General features: G+C 43.1%; 1 protein-coding gene across 1 annotated transcript in view; it reads left to right on the top strand.

Annotated features, from left to right (window-relative positions):
• Positions 1-19211, top strand: part of st3gal3b (ST3 beta-galactoside alpha-2,3-sialyltransferase 3b) — a 50126-nt gene that overhangs the window by 9076 nt on the left and 21839 nt on the right. Inside the window, 7 exon segments of the mRNA XM_076981476.1 lie at positions 4954-5101; positions 5711-5787; positions 7395-7463; positions 7755-7802; positions 10273-10315; positions 13397-13489; positions 19030-19124. Coding sequence (XP_076837591.1) covers positions 4980-5101; positions 5711-5787; positions 7395-7463; positions 7755-7802; positions 10273-10315; positions 13397-13489; positions 19030-19124 — 547 coding nt within the window. The 5' untranslated portion in view covers positions 4954-4979.

Below are 19211 nucleotides of genomic sequence, written 5' to 3'. Positions count from 1 at the left end.
CACTCCAGTTCATGGAACTATAAGTACTGAAAATCACTAGCAAAATCATAGCACTCTAGTGTGCACTATGTCTCTCAGTCCAAGCCCCCAGACCTTTTTTTTTACTGAATTCTATCTATTCGTTCTCTTCATCCTCTACATCTGTGCAACAACTTCCTTCAGTATGAATGTAGATGTCATGAAACTGGGGGGTGGATAAGAAACGCAGCAGATGCTGCCATCAGCCTTTCCGCCGCTACATCCTCCCGTGGTTCTCCAGTTCAGCGGCGAAGCGTGTGGTGCAGGGGTCTTCTGCGGAGCCTCTGAGCCTTGGTGAAGAACACCAGCTGACGGTTCTTGGCGTTGGCGTGCTGGGTCGTAAAGGACAGTTGGAGGATGGAAAAGTGTTAAAGGAGGAACATCCTGTGAATCTGGGACGGCTAGAAGGACAGGACCAGCCTTTCCACCCCCTCGCTTAGAGCTTAGAGTCTAACAGGAAACGTCCTGCCTGCAGGACTGCAGGTGCACAGACTAAAGGAGCAGGATGTGGTGTTATACCCTAGGGACAGTTTGAACCTGCATGGCCCAGTATGTATAACCCTACTTACACACACACGCTTCTTGTTTTATAAGCATACGGGGCATCGGGTCGGATTAATGGTCGTCTTTTACCACCACATTCCCAGTAACAAGATGCATTGCACACAGAGTATTGAACTTATGTGTAATTGAAACACTTAACCACATTAATTAATAATTTACTGCACTGATTTAAGAATTTATTGTTGGGTCTTTGTTTTGAATGAAGCCCATAAGAATATTACCATACTGTAAACAGTGTGTTGTCAACATTGAATATTGAGCAAAGTAAAATTATTTATTTGCATTATGGTAAGAGACACAAAATTGCAGTTAGTCAAATTAGGATTAATCAGGTGGAGAGAGCAGCGTAATGTTCCAACAGTACCAAGGTTCAGTTCCCAAGGGCGCACAACCTGTCATACTGTTAAATACATGCTCTGGGCAAGAGTGTCTGCTGTTAACAATTAAACAAAAGAGGTAAAGCAGCTAATCAATAAGAGAGGTTGGCAAAAATAACATGGTATAAAGCACTTTAACTATGAAATAGCTATATCACATTTCCAAATGTGAGGGGGAGACAGTGACCACGCATCCGAACATTGAGGATTCTGCTTTAGGCCTTTGTTGTGCTACTAGACAACACCAGATGCTCCAGAGGAACTGTAGCACTGGAGACTAATTAAAATATGTAGCAGATGAATCCTGTTCAGTGTTCTGGCACCATTAAAAAGGCTTGAAGCCTTTGTGATGACAAAATCGGACAAAAAGAGCTAATCGAGGAAAGCTAGAATACAGACGGATAAATCCAGGAGCACCTGTCATCTACACGACCTGGTCCTGTCCTGAGCTCATCACAGATTTTGAAGGGATAAATGAGGAGGTACACAAAACCCCTCACTTCAGGATGATCTGGACCTCCATAAGCCAGACGTACAGAGCAAGGTTATAATAGTTTTGGATTTTTCATTATTATAGTTTAGTTTTTATTTTATTGTGACTTTTTTTCTAATTCAGTTAGTTTTAATTAGTTTTTAGAGCATGTTTGCTAGTTTTTATTAGTTTTTTTTTTAGCTTAGTTTTAATTTAGTTTTCATTAGTTCTAGTATTAGTTTTAGTTTTTTATACTCTGGGTTATTTGTCAGGTGCAGGATTAAAAAAGTTCAAAGTAAATATTGTGTAATAAAAACAAAAGATACCATTTTAAAAAGTGAACAACCAACAGTCCACAAGATAGAAGCCTTAAGTACAAAATGTGTAACATTGCTGCTGAAAGTTGCCAGACTAGGACAGACATGAACATAGGAGTTTAACCCTATTTTGGTTTGTGTGAAAAGCCAAACTTTTTGAAGGCATTCTCAACACATTAACTAGCGCATGCACCTGCTTGTGGTTTTCCTGCATATTAACTAACCAGCAGCTATTTGATCACTGGTGAAGACGGTCCATTACGGTTCTCCTTCCCGGTGCTACCTAGCCGGGATGGTGCTTCTCTTTCGGCGGAGCTACTCAGAGGCTAGCTTGTCAATGTACTGGCAGTTAGCCCTATTGTGTAAGCATTGTGATTTGTGGGGTTTTGCTCTTGAGAACTACTCCATATATTTTATCACCTGTTTCCACTACAAGACATGTAGTCTTTCTCGTAGTCATATAAAAAAATCTCATACAGGACTCGTCGTTTTCTCCCATCTGTTGTGGTAATTTTGCAGGCTAGCATGGCGAGCGGGAGCTCTAAGCAAGAGACGTGACAGACCATGAGGTGCTGTACGTGTCTGCCAGCTAATATAAAACTTCTAGTGAAAAAAAATCTATTTATAAATTAACTGACAAACACAAAAACAAAGGGTATCCTATCTATAATTTCAGAATGTTTTAGTTATTTTCTAAACATGTAATATAGTTACAGTTAGTTATTGTTTTTTTTCTTTTAATTACCGTTAATATTTATTTCAGTTAACGAAAATGTTTTTTCAGTTTTCATTTTTTCGTTCGTTTTTGTTAACGATTATAACCTTGGTACAGAGAATCCAGCAGGCGTTATTTTTTGGCTGCGGAGTGTCCCTGCAGAAGACCCCTTTGAAAAAGGTAAATGCACATCACGAGGCAGGTTACCTGATCGACTTGACCTGCGGCATACTGGATGGGACGATCGAACGCAGGCGACCCTGAACCCCAGCCGTTGCAAAATGTTTTGACCATTTGGTCTTTGCCCGTCTCATGCAGTCCATGGCTGCTGGTTGCTTATCACTGTAACCGTTGTGCGGACAATGGCCTTTCGCCGGGACTGGGCTTTCATGTCCTTCAGTCCTTATCCTGAACAGGGGAGACATCACAGGCTGTTTTCTCCACCTACACTAAAAGCACCTTTGTACGGTGCCTCACCATTGATGGTACAGTTAAGTCCCACTAAGCTTCATCCGTGTCCATTATACTGGCCCTTGGCATCCAAAATCCTCAAATGTTTTACATGATAGAGATTAAAACAATGTTTATGTCATAAAACACCGTAATAAAATGGCGTTGCTACAAGCAATACCCAATAAACCTTTGATGTGTATCCGTTAGCAGAGACCTTAGAGATTAACGGCGGGTCTGTCTGGGCTGATTGAAGTGTAAGAGGACGGCAGTGCTTTAAGCCATCAGCACGTCCAAGCCAGGCCATTAAGGCCTGTAAACGTCACGGCCAAGACTTTGTAGTCGGTGCCGAGCACGGCAGCCAGTGCAAATGAAACAAGACCAGGGGCGATGTGCCCTGACTTTCCTTTCCTGGTAAGGACACTGCTGCTGTTTTCTGGGCTGGCTGAAGCTTTTACCTGGAGAGACGTTTGGGCAGCCTGCCAACAAAATGTTGCAGTGGCCTGATCTAGAGGTTCTGGAAGCATGTACTAGTGTCTCGGCATCATATAAGGCTAGCGTGTTTTAATTTTGGAAATGTTTATTAGATGATGTGCAGTTTTCAGGGTGTTGATTATGTAGGACTGGAAAAGTCTGCATTAAGAGTTCGAAAACCATTTAGATCTTAGGACTTCATTTTCACCAACCTCATTTCGAGTAGACTTTGTACCCAAACAAAAAAAAACTTCAACCTGCTCATTGTAAACCTTGAATATATTTTTGCATGCCTTTTAATTATGTTCTCATGTGCTATAAATTCTTAGATGACTTTAATCTTGATGACTCGTTTTGCCAATCCACCTTAAATGGCTATTTTAGGATTCATCATTTGTTGCAGAACTGCATTAATAATTCATGCAGCATGGAGATGAAACATGGAGGTTTTAAATTATTTACAGGATAATTAACTGCAAACTATAAAAAAAATTGTGAATTCACCATGTTTTCAGTCAGCTTGGTTTACTAAGAAAATAAACTTGCATAATGTAATGTTTGCAAGTCACTGTGCTAGTGACCTAAATGTCAACTACGGGGTCATTTTAACCATGAAACGTTCCTCTGCATTCAAATGTGTTCATTATTGGAAAGCACTGCCTGTCTATCACATGAAGGCACATATGTAGAAATAGGAAAGCTTGTCGGTGTTACTGAGCAACCCGACCTTGTTCAAAACAGAAGGTTTAAATGCAAGGCTCCTTATGGACCTCCCTTGTAACACACTCGGTGGCTCTGTTCGAAATGGTCTACTGCATACTGCATATTGCACAGGATACTGGTCCCTGTAGTAGTCTGTAGTATAGTATGCAGCAATCGAAAAAGGAGGTCACATGAACGTACAAAGGCTCTGCCCACTTGGTAATGATTTTCCACCACTGTTGCATGATGGGATGCATGGGACAACATGAAGACAACTCTGGTTGCATGCCAGAATGTTTGGCGGAAGTAGTGCATCATCTAGATACCTTTCACAAACTGATTAAGGGTATATTGGTCGCATAGTGCATACGATTGGGCTCCAATAATTACACGAGTAACATGTAGTGGGCTGGTTTTTGAAAACCACCCCATTCTCTTTTAATATAATTATCCACAAAGGGGTGCTGTTAGCACTGAAATAGGTTTGGTGTTTTGAACCAAATGTGAATGACATTGAGTCCTCATTAGCCCGTAGGTCTTTGCTTGAGAGGTATTATTACACAAACAAATAACAATTCATGGGCCCAGCAGAACAATGTGACGACGGAGATGTGACATGGTCATGATGATGTGTCTTTCTTCCCTTATTTAACAGTATTTTTAGCTGTTCACTATTGGTCTATATGACTGGCTTAATTACATGTTCTCCCTGGAGCAGACCCAAAACCACTCCTTCTGTTCACAGTAGTTCACAGCTGGGAGAGTGATTGCAAAATGTATATATTATTTGTTCACCTGTCCACACTAGCTATGCCTTAACTGAGCTATATGTCAACATGTCCAACTGGTCCCATCTCTACATAGGCGCGGTGACAGATGGTACCATGTGAATGACTGGGGACCATGAAGGCCACACACAAACTGCTGTTTGTCCTGTGTCCCATGCTGGTCCTGGTGTTCATCTTCTACTCTTCTGGGAAACTGCATCTACACGTCTGGGGCCCGAAACCACGTGAGTCCCGCCATGACTTCCTGCCACCGTCGCATGCTTTTTTGTCTTTACTGTCACAAGTCCTCGACGGACCCCCCCCCCCCCTTCACTGTGTGTGTGTGTGTGTGTGTGTCTGTCTGTGTCTGTGAGTGCACATGTGCGTATGCGTGTGGGTTTTGTCAGTTAAATACTGAAATGTTTCTGTGGCCTCCACGATAACCTATCAGAATGAGATCAGAGATCGCACCTGAACCTGGTGACTGCTGATTTGTCTCTCACCACAGTCAGCTAGGAGAATGAATGACATGATAGATGCAAAATCAGCATGAGATAATGGGATGATTCTGGTTCTGGAAAGCCTGACAGTTCTTTGCATGTTATTCCCTAAAAGTTGCTCTTTTTCAAAGGCAATGCGAATGAATAACAGAATCAAAATTTAACATGAATGTCGGTATTGTTTTTAAGAGGCCTAATTAAAAGGCTTAATAAAACTTAAAATCAAGAGAATGTCATGTTCCCAAGGCAGTCTAATTTACACTAGCATGAAATCAGAAATTATTAATCTCTTGAAATCCGTTTAATATTAACGTCTTACAAAATGCTCCTGAATTACTGATCTTCCGCCACCAGAGGGGGCGAGAGAACAGCGAAGGAGATTTGCTTGGGAGCAGAGCCCAGCTCCTGCATGGCGCAGTGTATCCACATGGGTGAGCATTCACCTAGTTCCATAGCCTGCGGTATTTGGCTTCTCCCATTGCTTTTTAGAAACATTCTTCATTAACTAATGTTTATTTTAAAGTTAAACAAAACTAACCGAAGAAAACAACCCCCCCCCCTTTGGCCTTCATCGAATTTAAGGACTTTGTCTGCATGTCGAGCGGTGTCAGGAAGGCGTTAAACAGCTTGTTAAGAGTTGTGTTATTCACTCAAGTCACGCTGCTCAGTCAGTATTTGGGATATCTTTGGAAAATCTTTCCAGCCGGCTTCATGTCCTCATACTGTCTGAGAGCCCGCTCCGGACTGAAGTGCTTGGCTACTTGAGGAATGAGTTCCGACGGTCATTTCTTTGAAAACCATGAAGTAGTCAGGGCACACGAAGCAGCTTAGTGCCAGAGTTCACAAGCTCTCTCACTTAGACCGATGATGGGTAGTAGCCTTCAGTTTATGGGCACATTCAATAAAATGACTGACTACTTGAGCATAGCACTGACAGAGAGAAACCAGCCTCCATTAGCGTTAGCATATAACCGAGAGGCCACTTTACCTCAGTGGTCAGCTCGTGGGCCAACTACCTTGACGATGGATTTAATGAACTTTGCGCTTTTTTGGGGGGGGGGGGGGGGGGGGGTCACGTGATGCCCTTGTTGACAGACTACTGGGGACATTCCGTCTCAACGCGGCGGGTGAACGGTAAACAGTCTTCGCGCGCCACAGCGCAGCGAGTCCAGAGCTCACGGCGGAATACGCTCACGACTGCAACAGACGTTTGCTGAAGCGATTATGTTATTTAGACTGTAAACTAAACATTCGTGACCTCTTCCATGTGCTTTAACTTAAAAGGCCATCAGTACATTTTGAGTGAAAGGATTTTTGTTTTTATGTTGTTTGGTTTTATTTTTTTTATGTATGAATAAGTGTTACTGATATTTCACTTGATAACAGTTTTATTCTGAGATTGTCTTGATGCAAGTGAAATTTGAGGGAATTGATGGATCACTTCATATTTAGTACTTGTCAGCAATTCAGTTCATGTTTTCATTTTCCGATCTTATTATCTTGAACTTCTGTGGAAAAAATGCAGCTAGATTAATTATAAACAGTACTATTCAACATCTGTTCCCGGTTTATTTTGGAAAATTACATGAACCTGGCAAGGGTTTCTTTGAACCTAACTCCTGTTATGCAAGTCCTCTTGGTCCAGTTGTGAAGATGAATCACAATGAATGGCTTTGAAAGGGTAAGTGGTGAAGGAAGCCTAACCTTTTTGTGATAAGTAACAAAGAGAGAGAACTGAAACCCTGTACCATGTCTGGCATGACTGCGGACGTATTGCGTATGCCCAACACCTACATGCTGATATTCATGTATATAGAGGAGTAAAGGTGTTTTTTTGTTTTGTTAAGTTTTTTGTTTTTTCTTCTACGTTGGAACGTTTTTGTCTGCTAAATGTGTAGGTCGTGTGCGTCTTCTGAGTGTAGGTTGAGCCAGTTTGCCTTCCTCTCAATAACATGCTGTCATTTGTGTAGACTAATGGTAAGTTTTGCGTTGAGCAGCTTTGGTTGCACTCCTGATATGTAACCCTTTTGTTTCACAGATGTAGATGGGGAGCCAACTGTATCTGTAACAGTCACAAAACCCAAAACTAAACCTAAAGTGACTACAGGTAGAAACACCTCAGTTCTGTACTAAACCTTCCGCTGACCTAACCTTTAACTGAGAACTCATTCTGTCCTGTCCTTTCAAAATTAAATAGACTAATTGAGAATATGACTAATCCAGAGACATGTGGACCCAGATCTGTTCTGAATCTCTTAATTCCGTGCCGTTGGGTGACCTGGGAGTGGGGGTGTTGGGTGGAGGGCTGGTGTGATTCGTGGTCGAGAAAAAGTGATTCCCACAAGTCCCTGGTCTGAGGAGCAGGATGCTGGGTCTAACTGGTGGTTTTGTTTTTCAGAGTCGGAAACGGAGGCCGTCATCTCCGGGGGACGAGTAGTAGGCGCAGGTACAGGTCATTCTGCCTCACCCAATAAGAACGCACCACGGCCCGAGCTCGGCACCCATGTCGTCTGGCCGGTTACCGTCGCCCGCCTTCAGACACACATCGCTGATATATCCGTTATCCGCTTCGTGTACTGGAAAGAGTACCGAAGACCCGTTTAGGATTTCAGCCACTTCACACAAGAACAGGTCTTGAATCACGTATGTGGTTGGCTGACCGTAGCATCGGTTTCCTTTGACGTACCCGTGTCTATACATAGGTCCGTAGATCAGACGAAAGATGCAGCAGGTAAACTCGTGTCATTTATCTCCCCAGGGGAGTATGGTTCAGCTACCCACAGCCACTGCCGCCCCAAACCCACTTTCAGATCTCTCTCTCTCCATCTTCCCGCCTGGCATCAGCACCGTCTACCGTCCAAGAACTTTCTCCAACTTCCAGGCCGGAAAGATCATACTCCTCTGATCCTATGAATTTCCACCTCACGAGAGTTCAGCCGGGACATGCAGCCATAAAGCCCCAAAGCAGTATCATTCCATGTTTTCCACATAAGGCATTTCATTACATTTCACACCACCATGCAAAGTACTCCAATTGCTAAACAGTTTACTGAAAAAAGGCCCACATGCATTCAACTAAATGATTCTCATTCAGAAATTGCAGATGCGGGATATTATGGCATCCCCGTCCGTGTTGAACCTACATAAACATATTGTTCAGCACTAGGGATTGTTGCACTGATGACCTCCAGCTGTGGTGGCTGGCAGATCAATGAACTCTGTGATTCGTTCCTCTGTTCTGGATTTTCTTTTCCCTGGCGCATACCGCCGCATCTGACCCTGGCACAGGTTATCAGTGGGCACGTTGCAATCGGCCGTTCCACCTTCTTCCGTCTTCCTCTTTGGAGATACCTCTGTAGGACCTTGACACAGGGGCTCTCGCAGAAAGCTTCCTTCATGTGACCCGGTACCCTTTATAATTAAGGGCTTAAAAAAAAAAATTCTGCATGTCCCTTTTTGAGTTCCTGAAGTTTTTTTGCAGAGCAGGTTAGGAAAGATCCAAGGGTAATGCTGTCTTAACAAAACACTCGACATGAATGACGCATTTAATGTCCTTTCGCAAGTTCTCAAGTTCAAGTTTAGGTTTTATTGTCATTCCTGCATGTACTCGGTATACACTGGAAGGAGATATGGTTTCTTCTGGTCCATGGTGCGGCTCGAAACCAGAACAGCAATACACAGGACTACAAAAGCACGACACAACAATGCAAGAAAAGGAGAAACTGGACATACAGTCGTTACAATTAAATAAGTACATAGAATATTAAGCACAAAGAAGAGGAAACTGCAAATAGTTTGCCAGTGACAAATAGACAATAATCAATGCGTCCATTCTCCGAATAAATAAGATATGAGCATAAGGATCATCTCTGACCTGCAGTTTTGAAAAAACGAATTACCGTACACTGTCGAAAGATGCACCGGCTGGGGGAGGGGGGTGTTAAGTGTTTGTAGCAGCAAAATGAGGGATAAATGTCTAAGGGTGTAATAAGTCTTAACGGTCCACAAGCTAATTCTCTGGTTTAAAGTGCAGGTGTGCCATCGGTTGTAAGCAATATACATATACTTAGGGGTGGGTGAGGGTATAAGTCTTGATGCTCTTGGTGGTAAAGGAAAGACTCTTGATTAGCACTGTGTTTTCCAAATTCATCTTTCTTGCATCTTTCTTGTCCATAATTTTGAAGTATATTTGTAGCCTATATCTGCTTTATCTTAACTAAACACTATGTAGACCTGCTTTATCTAGACTAAATGCTTTATCTAGATCTGCTTTATCTAGACTAAATCCAGTCCTTTTTGTTGGATGCTTTGGATGTTCTTGCAATGCTCTGGAATAGTTTCCAGAGAGCTGCTTGCTTCATTTGTTCTGGGTGAAGAACTTCAGCGTTTGGTACTGGCTCATCTAGGCAATACTGCCATGTCATTAATCTTCCGTCATGTTTGTGACTAGAGGAAAAGCAGGCGTATGTCTAAAACATGCCCTTCGGTTAACGCCATCGCCTGCTTTCTTCGTCTTTTCCTTTGTGAATGTGCAGTGTTCTTACGCACCTATGGAGTGACATTACTCATAGGTGGGCAATTGCTTTTCCGTGATTAAGCCTCATTGTTTGCAAATGTGTGTGTTTGTTTGTTTGTTTGTTTGTTTGTTTGTTTGGTGGCTGGCCTGACCTAACCCTGCTCACTCAGCTTGCACATGCTCTAACCTTGCTGGAGGCATCGTGTTGCACCTCCAGGGCACTAGGGGCGCCCTCCGCACTTGCAGCAATAATAACGCTAATTCTTCTTTTTTTCCAGTGAAATCCAAAATGATTGATGGCTTTGGAGTCAATGATTTGGTGTTTCCCTTCTTTGTCCCGCCCCAGCCTGCAGTAGGCTCCTCCCACTTGTCCTCATTCTTGTCTCCTTTCTCTCTGCAGTGTACGATCAGCAGGGCTTCTTGTTGAAGCTGGATGGAAAACTGTAAGTACACAACCTTTACCTTTGCACTTTCTGCACTCAAGATGCGCACAATCTTGGTTTGAAGTGATCATCTGCTCATAAATGTTCTGATCCAAACATCCATCTGTCTTCCTGCATGACACCAGCATCAGTTATGGGTCACACCACATACTATACAGCACAGAAGTTTAACACAGCCCAAGTCCCCATAGTGTGGCACCAATGAGAATCTCGCTGCATCGTGAGGTGCTCTGTTGCTGGGCAGAAGCAGCTGATGTTCTTTTTGTGCAGTTTCTTTCAGTCATTTTCCTTCTTGCTTTACTACATTTTTAGTTTGTTGGTGGTAGCTGTCGTAGGTATGCAGCGCTGTCTATCAATCATTTGACTGTGGCACAGTTTTGAGGTCGGCTCTGTAATTCAGCACACTAGATTTAAAATAATGAGGGTAGAATGCAGGATGCAAGTGGAATTTCTACTTTCATGGGGCCAGTCACAGCACCCTTTATACCGCCATCATTTCAGAAGACCATTTGGAACTGAAGAGTGACGATCTTTAATAAAACGATGTCTGTGATTGTGTAATCTCTTGGTGTTCCATGGCTATAGTCTGTAAATGGCTGTAGTCTGTAAATGATGGGTGTCACCAACCGCTGGGTGTCTTGTGACTCCGCCATTTCCAGTTCCTGCTCACTTCCATGTAGTGAACAATCCTTAAAAAGACACTATATTCATATTTCTGGAGCACTCTGAAGTTTAAGTATAATATTATCTGTTTGATTTGTAGCATGCTAAGTCAGCACCAAAGAACTCGTTTATAGGTTTATAGGTCAGTGCGTCCATTCTCCGAATAGGTAAGATACTGTATGAGCATAAGGATCATCTCTGACCTGCAGTTTTGAAAAAACAAATTCCCGTACTTTTTTCTGGAGGATTTTTTCATTCTCACTACAAATGCGCTTGTCTTCGTAGCTGTGAGTAAGTGATTTGAGTTTTTGCAGGCCTCGGAATGTGAAGAATCGTATTACAAATAGGAATGAGGGCGCGTAGGTTTATAATAGATGGCGGTATTTAAACAAGAATTTCCAAACTTCACTGAATCATCCAAAAAGATTATCCTCATGCCTGGATGTGCTGTATTCTGTGTATATTTAAGAGCTGGCTGGAACTGTAGAGAAGGCAGAAATGAACAGTTGGAGGTCCTCAATCGTGTATGTAGCAATACCGGAAATGTCATCGGTGTATGTCAAAAAATTTACAGGGTACAGGTCCAGTATGTTTAAAAAAATAAATGAATCTAATAGAGATGTTGGAGTAGAGTGGTTCTGTGAGGAGTATTTGTAGTCAAAGGTGAAGCAATTCCGTTAAAACGAGTTGCAACAGTCATTAGAGAATGTGGCCGCATTCTGACCAGGCCTCGCATCAGAAAATGTTTTCAAGCTCTAAGAACGCCTTCTATATATAGAGATTGAGGTGCAATTATAGATTTTGTACACGATAACCAGGCGTTCTGATCTTGTGGCATAACTGATGTGCTGAAGATACATCCTTGCCATTTTTATGTAGCTTGTTGCAGTCGTTGCATCCTGTGAGTTTTTGATCAACTGAACACTGTTGTTGGCTTCTGTGGTCAAAGAGGTTGTGAGATACAGCATAGCTGTACATTTCCTGCTTCCTTATAATGTACCAGACAGTTTTTGGTTTTGGTTTTGGGTTTCCATGTGGCAAACGTACTTGAAATGAAGACCACACATTTTACCCCGTGCCAGTCTTGATCACTCTATGCGCTCCTTAAAGTACGGTCTCCGCCAAACTGTCTCCGATCTATTCTGAGGGAACTACTTCCCACAATGCTTCACTCTTTTCTACAGCCAATTGTCCAATTATTTATGGTCCCCTGAAAAATGGACAATACAGAGTGTGAGGTGTGATTGTTACACTGCCCTGACACAAGGTGTTAAAGCGTTAAATATTGCTAGTCTGTGTGTGGTAAGCAGGTGTTTACACTTAATCTTTAAACCGCCAGAGTCCTCAGAAATTTGCCTCGCTATAGTCTCTCATTGGTCCTTATCAGGGAAGACATGTCTGTCCACACGTTGCGCTTTTACAATAAGCAAAGTCCAGGACAGGTTTAGATTTCATCCATGGTGTGAGCTGAACTGTCCGCGAGGCTAGCTGTTAACCCCCCACCCCCTCCAAACTGTTCTTGAGGTTAAAGACTGATACTTGTCAGCCATGGAGAGCTACAGCAGCTTCCTCAAAACAAAAGTTCATGTGCGAATATCCGCTTTGCTGTTTCGCTGTAATTTTGCTGCGCGTTGAAAAGACTCTCACTTTGGATTAGCATTCCCGTGTTGATCTCCGGGATTTACAGGCTTGAGTGGATTTTCACCACACAAACGTAAACAAGTAGTGATTTAAACATTGCTGGGCTGCTCATCGGAGACGGGGCTCTTGCCTGCCAACATGTAGCTGTTGACTGTGCAGCGCAAGAAAAGTTTTTTAGCGTAATTCAAAGAAGCGCCCGCATCACCGAGACACCACGATCTCACGCCGTCTTTTCCCAAGGTGGTCCAGCTAGTGTGTATCTGTCCTCGCCCACTTCCATCTCTTCCACACACACACACACACACACACACACACACACACACAGCCAACCACCGCTCAAGCTCGGTGCCTGTTGGCCTGTCTCCTTCCAGCATGTTTATTTGAACTGGTCTCATTGTGTATTGTGCGTTATTAATGAGACAGCCCTGGTGTTGGTGGTAAACCATCTCAGACTCTCAGCCCCGCACGGCCAGGCTTGCTCATCTACAGTGTTGTAACAAATGAAATATTTAAAGCAGAGGTGTAAAAAAGAAAAACATTCATTCTTTTTTTTTGTCCCCTCTTTGTTTTACTTTGAAGTCATTCATGTGTTTATGTTGTGTACATACACTAGTGATGGGAAAAAAAGTTAGTCTGGAGTGTGTATGGCTTAGACCTAAAGCAATGCTGATAGTACAGTTACAATTTATATATATTGTGGCCGTCCATCTTAAAGAACCGAACGGCGCACCTCCCACAATTCTTAACGAAGTAACCGCACCCTCCCTCCGTCCGCAGGCCGATGGAGTTGATGCACCAGTACGGGAACCTTAGCAGCGGGACCTGCAAGCCCGGTTACGCCGCTGCCAAGATGACGGCCATCTATCCAAAGTGAGACTCGCATCGTCATTTCACGCATTTTCTCCACCCATCACCAACTCCCAGTTCCTTCGTAGACGCCCAGCTCCATGCGGCTCATTTCGATGATGGCTGGATCTCCTGCAAGTTTAGATGCAGGCCTGGTTTAGGCACTAGCCATGCAGTGGAAACCAGTCGAAGGGTTCAAGTGTTTCTTAAAAGTTAAATGCTTATAATGTTTATTGGCTTAGTTATGATGTACTCTTTGCACCAACTGTACGATTTACAAAAAATACACTTTGCAAAAGAAATGATTTGACGATGAGCGAATTGCTCAACTTTCTCAAAGTTGTCAAGTTCCTCTGCTTACATCAGGTGTTGGTGTAGAGCAGGGTTGCCCACACCTTTTCATCTTGCGAGCTACTTATAAGAATACCAAGTCAAAATTATCTACCTACAATAAAAAATGCAAAACAATTTATTTCTTCTATATTATGATTATTTAAGTTATTATTATTACTATTTAATATTGTGTATTATTTCTTTCCTTTTCCTTTTTTCCTTTTATGATAAATAAGGTTATTTATTTATTTATATTTATAAAGTAATTTGAAGTATCACTAATTGTACTGAGAAACACTCACAGCCTGCAATATCCTTCCAAAGTTGCTGGGTCAAATCCTCAGCCATGGCTTCAGAGTTCCGTGTGACTATTCCTCGATACCTGGAGAGCTTTGATTGAAGATACTATTTCCGATTTGTTTTTAAAGTCTCGGAACAAGGAATTGGCAGCTTCAACAAATCCCTCTTTTATCATCTCTCCTTCTTGGAAAGACTTCTTGTGCTTAACAATTAAGTGACTCACCCAAAATGATGCTTCGGTGGCTGCCTTCACTTTTGTGGTCAGATGTGAGAAAAATGACTGCTGTCCCGACAACCAGTATTTTAGTTTGTTCACCTTTCTCCTTCTCAGCTCACTTTTCGGAAGAAAGTCAATGTCATAGTTTTTATGAACAATCCGAAAATGCCACTCCACGTTTCCCTTGTTTGGAATAGCAACGGCACACTGACAGATGAGGCAAACACACTTAGAATATGACAGTGAAAAAAAATCCTTCTCCCATTCTGTATGAAGTGGTAGGTTTTAGGCTTCTTACTCGGATGAGCTACGGCACTCATTTTTATACCCTTTGTTACATTTAGTTTAAATTGGAGGCTAGCTACGCAGCAAGGTAACAAGTAGTTACCGTGGTTTAACGCGCATGCGTAGGTGGTCAGAAGTTCAGACGTCAGATTGGCTACCTTGTATGTCAATCAAAATCCAACTGTCAGTACAGATGGATGATAGCCGGTGATTCATCTCCTACTTTTTAATGCCATGCGATCTACCCTCACTTCCTTCACGATCGCCCAGTAGATCACGATTGACGTATTGGGCACCCCCGGTGTAGAGCGTCTGTTATCTCATTAAATGTGTTTTCTATTGGGGATCCCCCCTGCTCAGTCAGGTGCCTAATTGTGATAGTGACTGAACCCAAGAAAACCCAGCAGTGTGGATCATTTAGCCTGAGCAAGGTTTGCTTGGTTGCAACTAATGAATAGTAATAATAATAATAATAGCATAGGCTTGTTCTGAAATGGAGTACTGTGTACGTAGCACACTACTGCAAATGCTAAACCATAGTACCACTCCTTCATGGACAGAAGCACTGGGAGATGAGGGGTAGTTTGGGTAATTGTCCTTGTTTAAACGTACGGTCAGGCACATGCTGAAGAAGAGCCAGCACTGACTCATTACGGTATCCCGAAAATCTAAGGAAAGATGTTATTGTTAATGTGCGTCGTTATTTTACGGGGAGGGTTGACCTTTGTATGAAGTGGTACTGTTGCTGCTGCTTTCGAGAATGTCAGCTGCTGTTTAATGGGCTTCAGTGGGCGGGATCAAGCCTAAACAGCCCGGTCTCGCACCAGATTAGAGGCAGACTTCCTGTGCCTTGCGTTCTCGTGCTGTTCCCTGCGTGGCCACCGCCATTCCCGAGACGCTATCTCATCCCTCAGTCACGAAGCCCCGGCGGCTAAGCTCTTCATATCCCTGACTGAACAGAAGTCTCCACCTCTGATCTTCTAAATCCAAGCTAATGTGTGACCGTGTGCCCATGACAGAGAAGCATTTCCTTCGGTTTGCTCGCACCACAATGCTTCTCTTGTGGGAAGCGGCCAGCGGTTGTGCCTCAGTCGTGTGGGGGAATCTGACTGTCAAAACCAGATGATGGAATGGCTTCTTCCGTTCGGTCAAGGCCTTGGAACCCTTGGTGATGTCACTCCTCGACTCGGACTGTTTCCCGGTCCTTAGATCGATCCTCTGGTGGAAACCTCTCTTTTCCATTACAGCAGCGGTCAAAAATGGATCATCTGTGGTTCATTTCTCTCGACACTGTTGATTTGTTTAGGCTTCACCTCTTGACCAATCATGTGAGGCATTTTGAAACGGCCTTTTGGATATTGGAAACTAACAACCATGTCACATGCATAAATTAAATAAATTGAATTAAATTAAACTGGAAATAAATTACGAGTGTATAGAACATTCAAATCCAATGTTCACTAGTGACAGCACAGCCTCCTAGAGACTTGTAAAACAGAACAGTGATTGAATTAGTGGCTGAGACATTTTAACTGTTCCTCCAATTACGAACACATGTGTTAATGGTGCCTTCAGTATGCTTCTAATTAACACATGTGACAGATTAAAGTGTATAAAAAAACTGTTTATCTCCAGGGGCAAAAATGAACTGTTGCCACAGTCATTACCAGCAGGAACCATTTGAGCCTCTGTTACATGAAAACATTATAACGATGTTTAGAATACGTTAATTAAAGTTGTGTTTGAGAGCTCATTAAGGCCAAAGTTTCGACTCAGAGTTCAGACTGACTATTTTGGTATCGACACTACCCAAAAATTCGCAGTCAGCGTTTTTCAGGTTCAAAGCTTGCAGCTTGTGAACACCAACCCACACCAACAAACGTAATGGTTTGCTTTAGTAAGCATAGTGACTGATGTGAATTGAACGTGTTGGTGTAATATTAATGTGATAAATGTTGGTTTTGAATACACAAAAGCAAGCGTTACTGATTGCAAAGTATCTTTGATGAAGATTCTATCTAGCTATCTTGTTGAAATCATTCCCAGATGTAATGCATAAATCCCAGTGTTTTTGTTAAGGATATAAGTTCACCTGTCACTTCTTTAAATGGCATTATTATAGACAGGTTGTTAGTCCTGGTCCTACCTCTTATCCTTCCCAAAAGGATTTCATTTGCCACTGTGGGATATAACCAGGCCAGGCAGCATAGCACAGTGCAGTGTGGTGGACCCGGCCTACTCTTGGTCCTTGGCCTACCCCTGGAATCCAATTTATTTTCAACACCTCCCCCCCTACACCCCCCCCCCCCCCCCCCCCCCCCCCCCCAAATTGTTTGTATTGGAGCTCTAAATCACATGTCTCGGGTGAACTTGAGTGGGCGGTTATGAAAATACAGCCCCCAGTGAGAGATAGCCATGAGGAAATGAGCACAATATGCACGGGCCTCCTGTTCGGGACCCCTGTCTGTCTGAGGGCCCAGAGCCCTTGGACCCAGTTATTTATAATGCGGCCTCGCCCCGCAACCCAAAAGGCACATGTTAATTAATCACAGTTTGTTTTGGCAGGGGCTCACTGCGTCTGTTTTTGTCAGGTGATGTGAGGACCGGGCCCGGTGTGGCCGTTCTGCCTCTATTCCCCCTGACCCTGTGGGACGTTTTCTGTCCCTTAAGCTATTAGTAAATGAAATGGACCCCCTTTTATCTACTGCGGTTTAGACAGTTGCCAATAGTTGCACTATTCATCTCACCCACATTATTTCCTGCTATTACACTTTGACATTTTCTTTATTTAATGTTTTTTTTCCTTCTCCCCCACATTTCCGATGTTTTTTTTTCTTTCTTTCTTATTTTTAATAGTAAAATGTAGTTTGAAGAGCTTGCAGAGTAACGACCTGTGGCCAAAGCCTTGGCTTTCTACAGTCTGAACACTCCCAGTAAATGAGCTCTGTGCTTCATGCGCTGGTTTACTTAACCAAGAAGAGATCTTGATAACGAAAAAACCCCATCCACAGGACTTCGGCGAAATGTGTCCGATTCCGATGGTCTTCTAGCAGTGCTAAGACGTGGAAGACAAAACCTTCATTTGATAGATTTGGGTGGAAACTTGACTTTCACATCACCTTCTATGAAGTGATCATTTTGGAGCTAGGACTGAATGTCCCTGTGCCCTCCCTGTTAGCCCCACTGATGCTAATTTAAACTAAAGGACCTGGAGGGAAAGCTGCTTCTTTGAGTCAGTAGTGTCATAAAAACAGACATCCATTGTATGGACACACACTTGCAGAGGCAACAGCTCACGGAACATGATGTGTCTCTGGGAAATCCCTCTTCTCTGTGAGTGCTTCATTATGAAAGATCAGAGCTTTCATATTTGGTGGTAAATTATCCTTTAATTAGATCTTGTCATACATTTTCTAGATTTTCCCCATGAAATAGTCAATGGAGATCAGTCCGAGCTTTTATAAAAGACGATTTGTATAAGCATGATCTTGCAAACGAAAGTAAATACTGAAAATGGCAACTTGAAATTTTGACCGCGAGTGAGGACTTGTACATTTGTAAACTCAACAATAGAAAACCATATTACAAAATAAAATATGTACGTTTTTCCTGTTTCTTGCACAGAACAATTTTTTTTTCTCCTTACAGAGAAATGGCAAACCACCAGCCCATGTTCCTTCGTGTTCAGTCTGGTGTGAGCCAGCAGGAAATGGTTTTTCATTTTAAAATCCGGATTCGAGATGCACTGACCTAAATGCTTAGGGCCCTTCAAATGTAGAGAAACTGATAGTGAAGTCTAGCAGATCCTGGCAGAAGTTCAAGCGTGCATGTCGAGTTGCAGTGTTGGACTGAGAAAAGAAGGCCAGGCTACTGGCCTGCCCCCCCCCCCCCTTCGGTGACTCCATAATGTCCAGAGAAACCAGTTTGGTTGGCGGCGGTCTCTGTAGATAACGGATGATGGGCAGGGAGCACAGGGCAGAGGTGCATGCATCCATCCTGTGACCACGCTTGGAGGAGCAGAGAGGGGTGGTCCGACTCGGGAAAGGCCTGCGGTGTGGGTCTCGCCCCCCGTGATCGCCAGGGGGTGAAGAGGTGCACGGTCCAGTGATTCATTCATGCTGTTCCTGCCCCGCTGTCTTAAACTCTGACCACAGGTCACAACAGAGAGGAGCTGGGAGCGTTGACCTCTTGGAGACAACCCCCCCCCCCCCCCCCCTCAATAACACACCAGGCTCTGAAAAAATTGTACAGACCCATTGAACAAGACATTGCTGGCGTGATATTGTGCCCCAAAAATGTGATTCTGATTTAAGACTTTTTGGCGTTACTGATGGGACTTTTGGAACTAGGGTTCTAATTTCTCTTGTGTTGCTTTTCCAGTGTTTTGAATGGTGCACATTGTCATGTTTTGTCATTTTCTGACTTGCAGGTTTGTCAAGCCAGCACCCATGTTCCTCGACCGAAACTTCAAGCGCTTAGCAAAAGTCACCAATTACTTACCTCCATTTGGGTTCAAGACTCAAGGTATGGAAACCTTTGTTATTATCCTGGAAACACATTTTGTATACTTTTACGTACCCTACTCTGATGATCTGATATGTCATAGCTGCA

Source organism: Brachyhypopomus gauderio, chromosome 19 (assembly GCF_052324685.1).
Source record: "Brachyhypopomus gauderio isolate BG-103 chromosome 19, BGAUD_0.2, whole genome shotgun sequence".
NCBI classification, from domain to species: Eukaryota; Metazoa; Chordata; class Actinopteri; order Gymnotiformes; family Hypopomidae; genus Brachyhypopomus; species Brachyhypopomus gauderio.
Note: the sequence above shows the minus strand (reverse complement) of the source record. Positions and strands in the feature narration are given on the sequence as shown.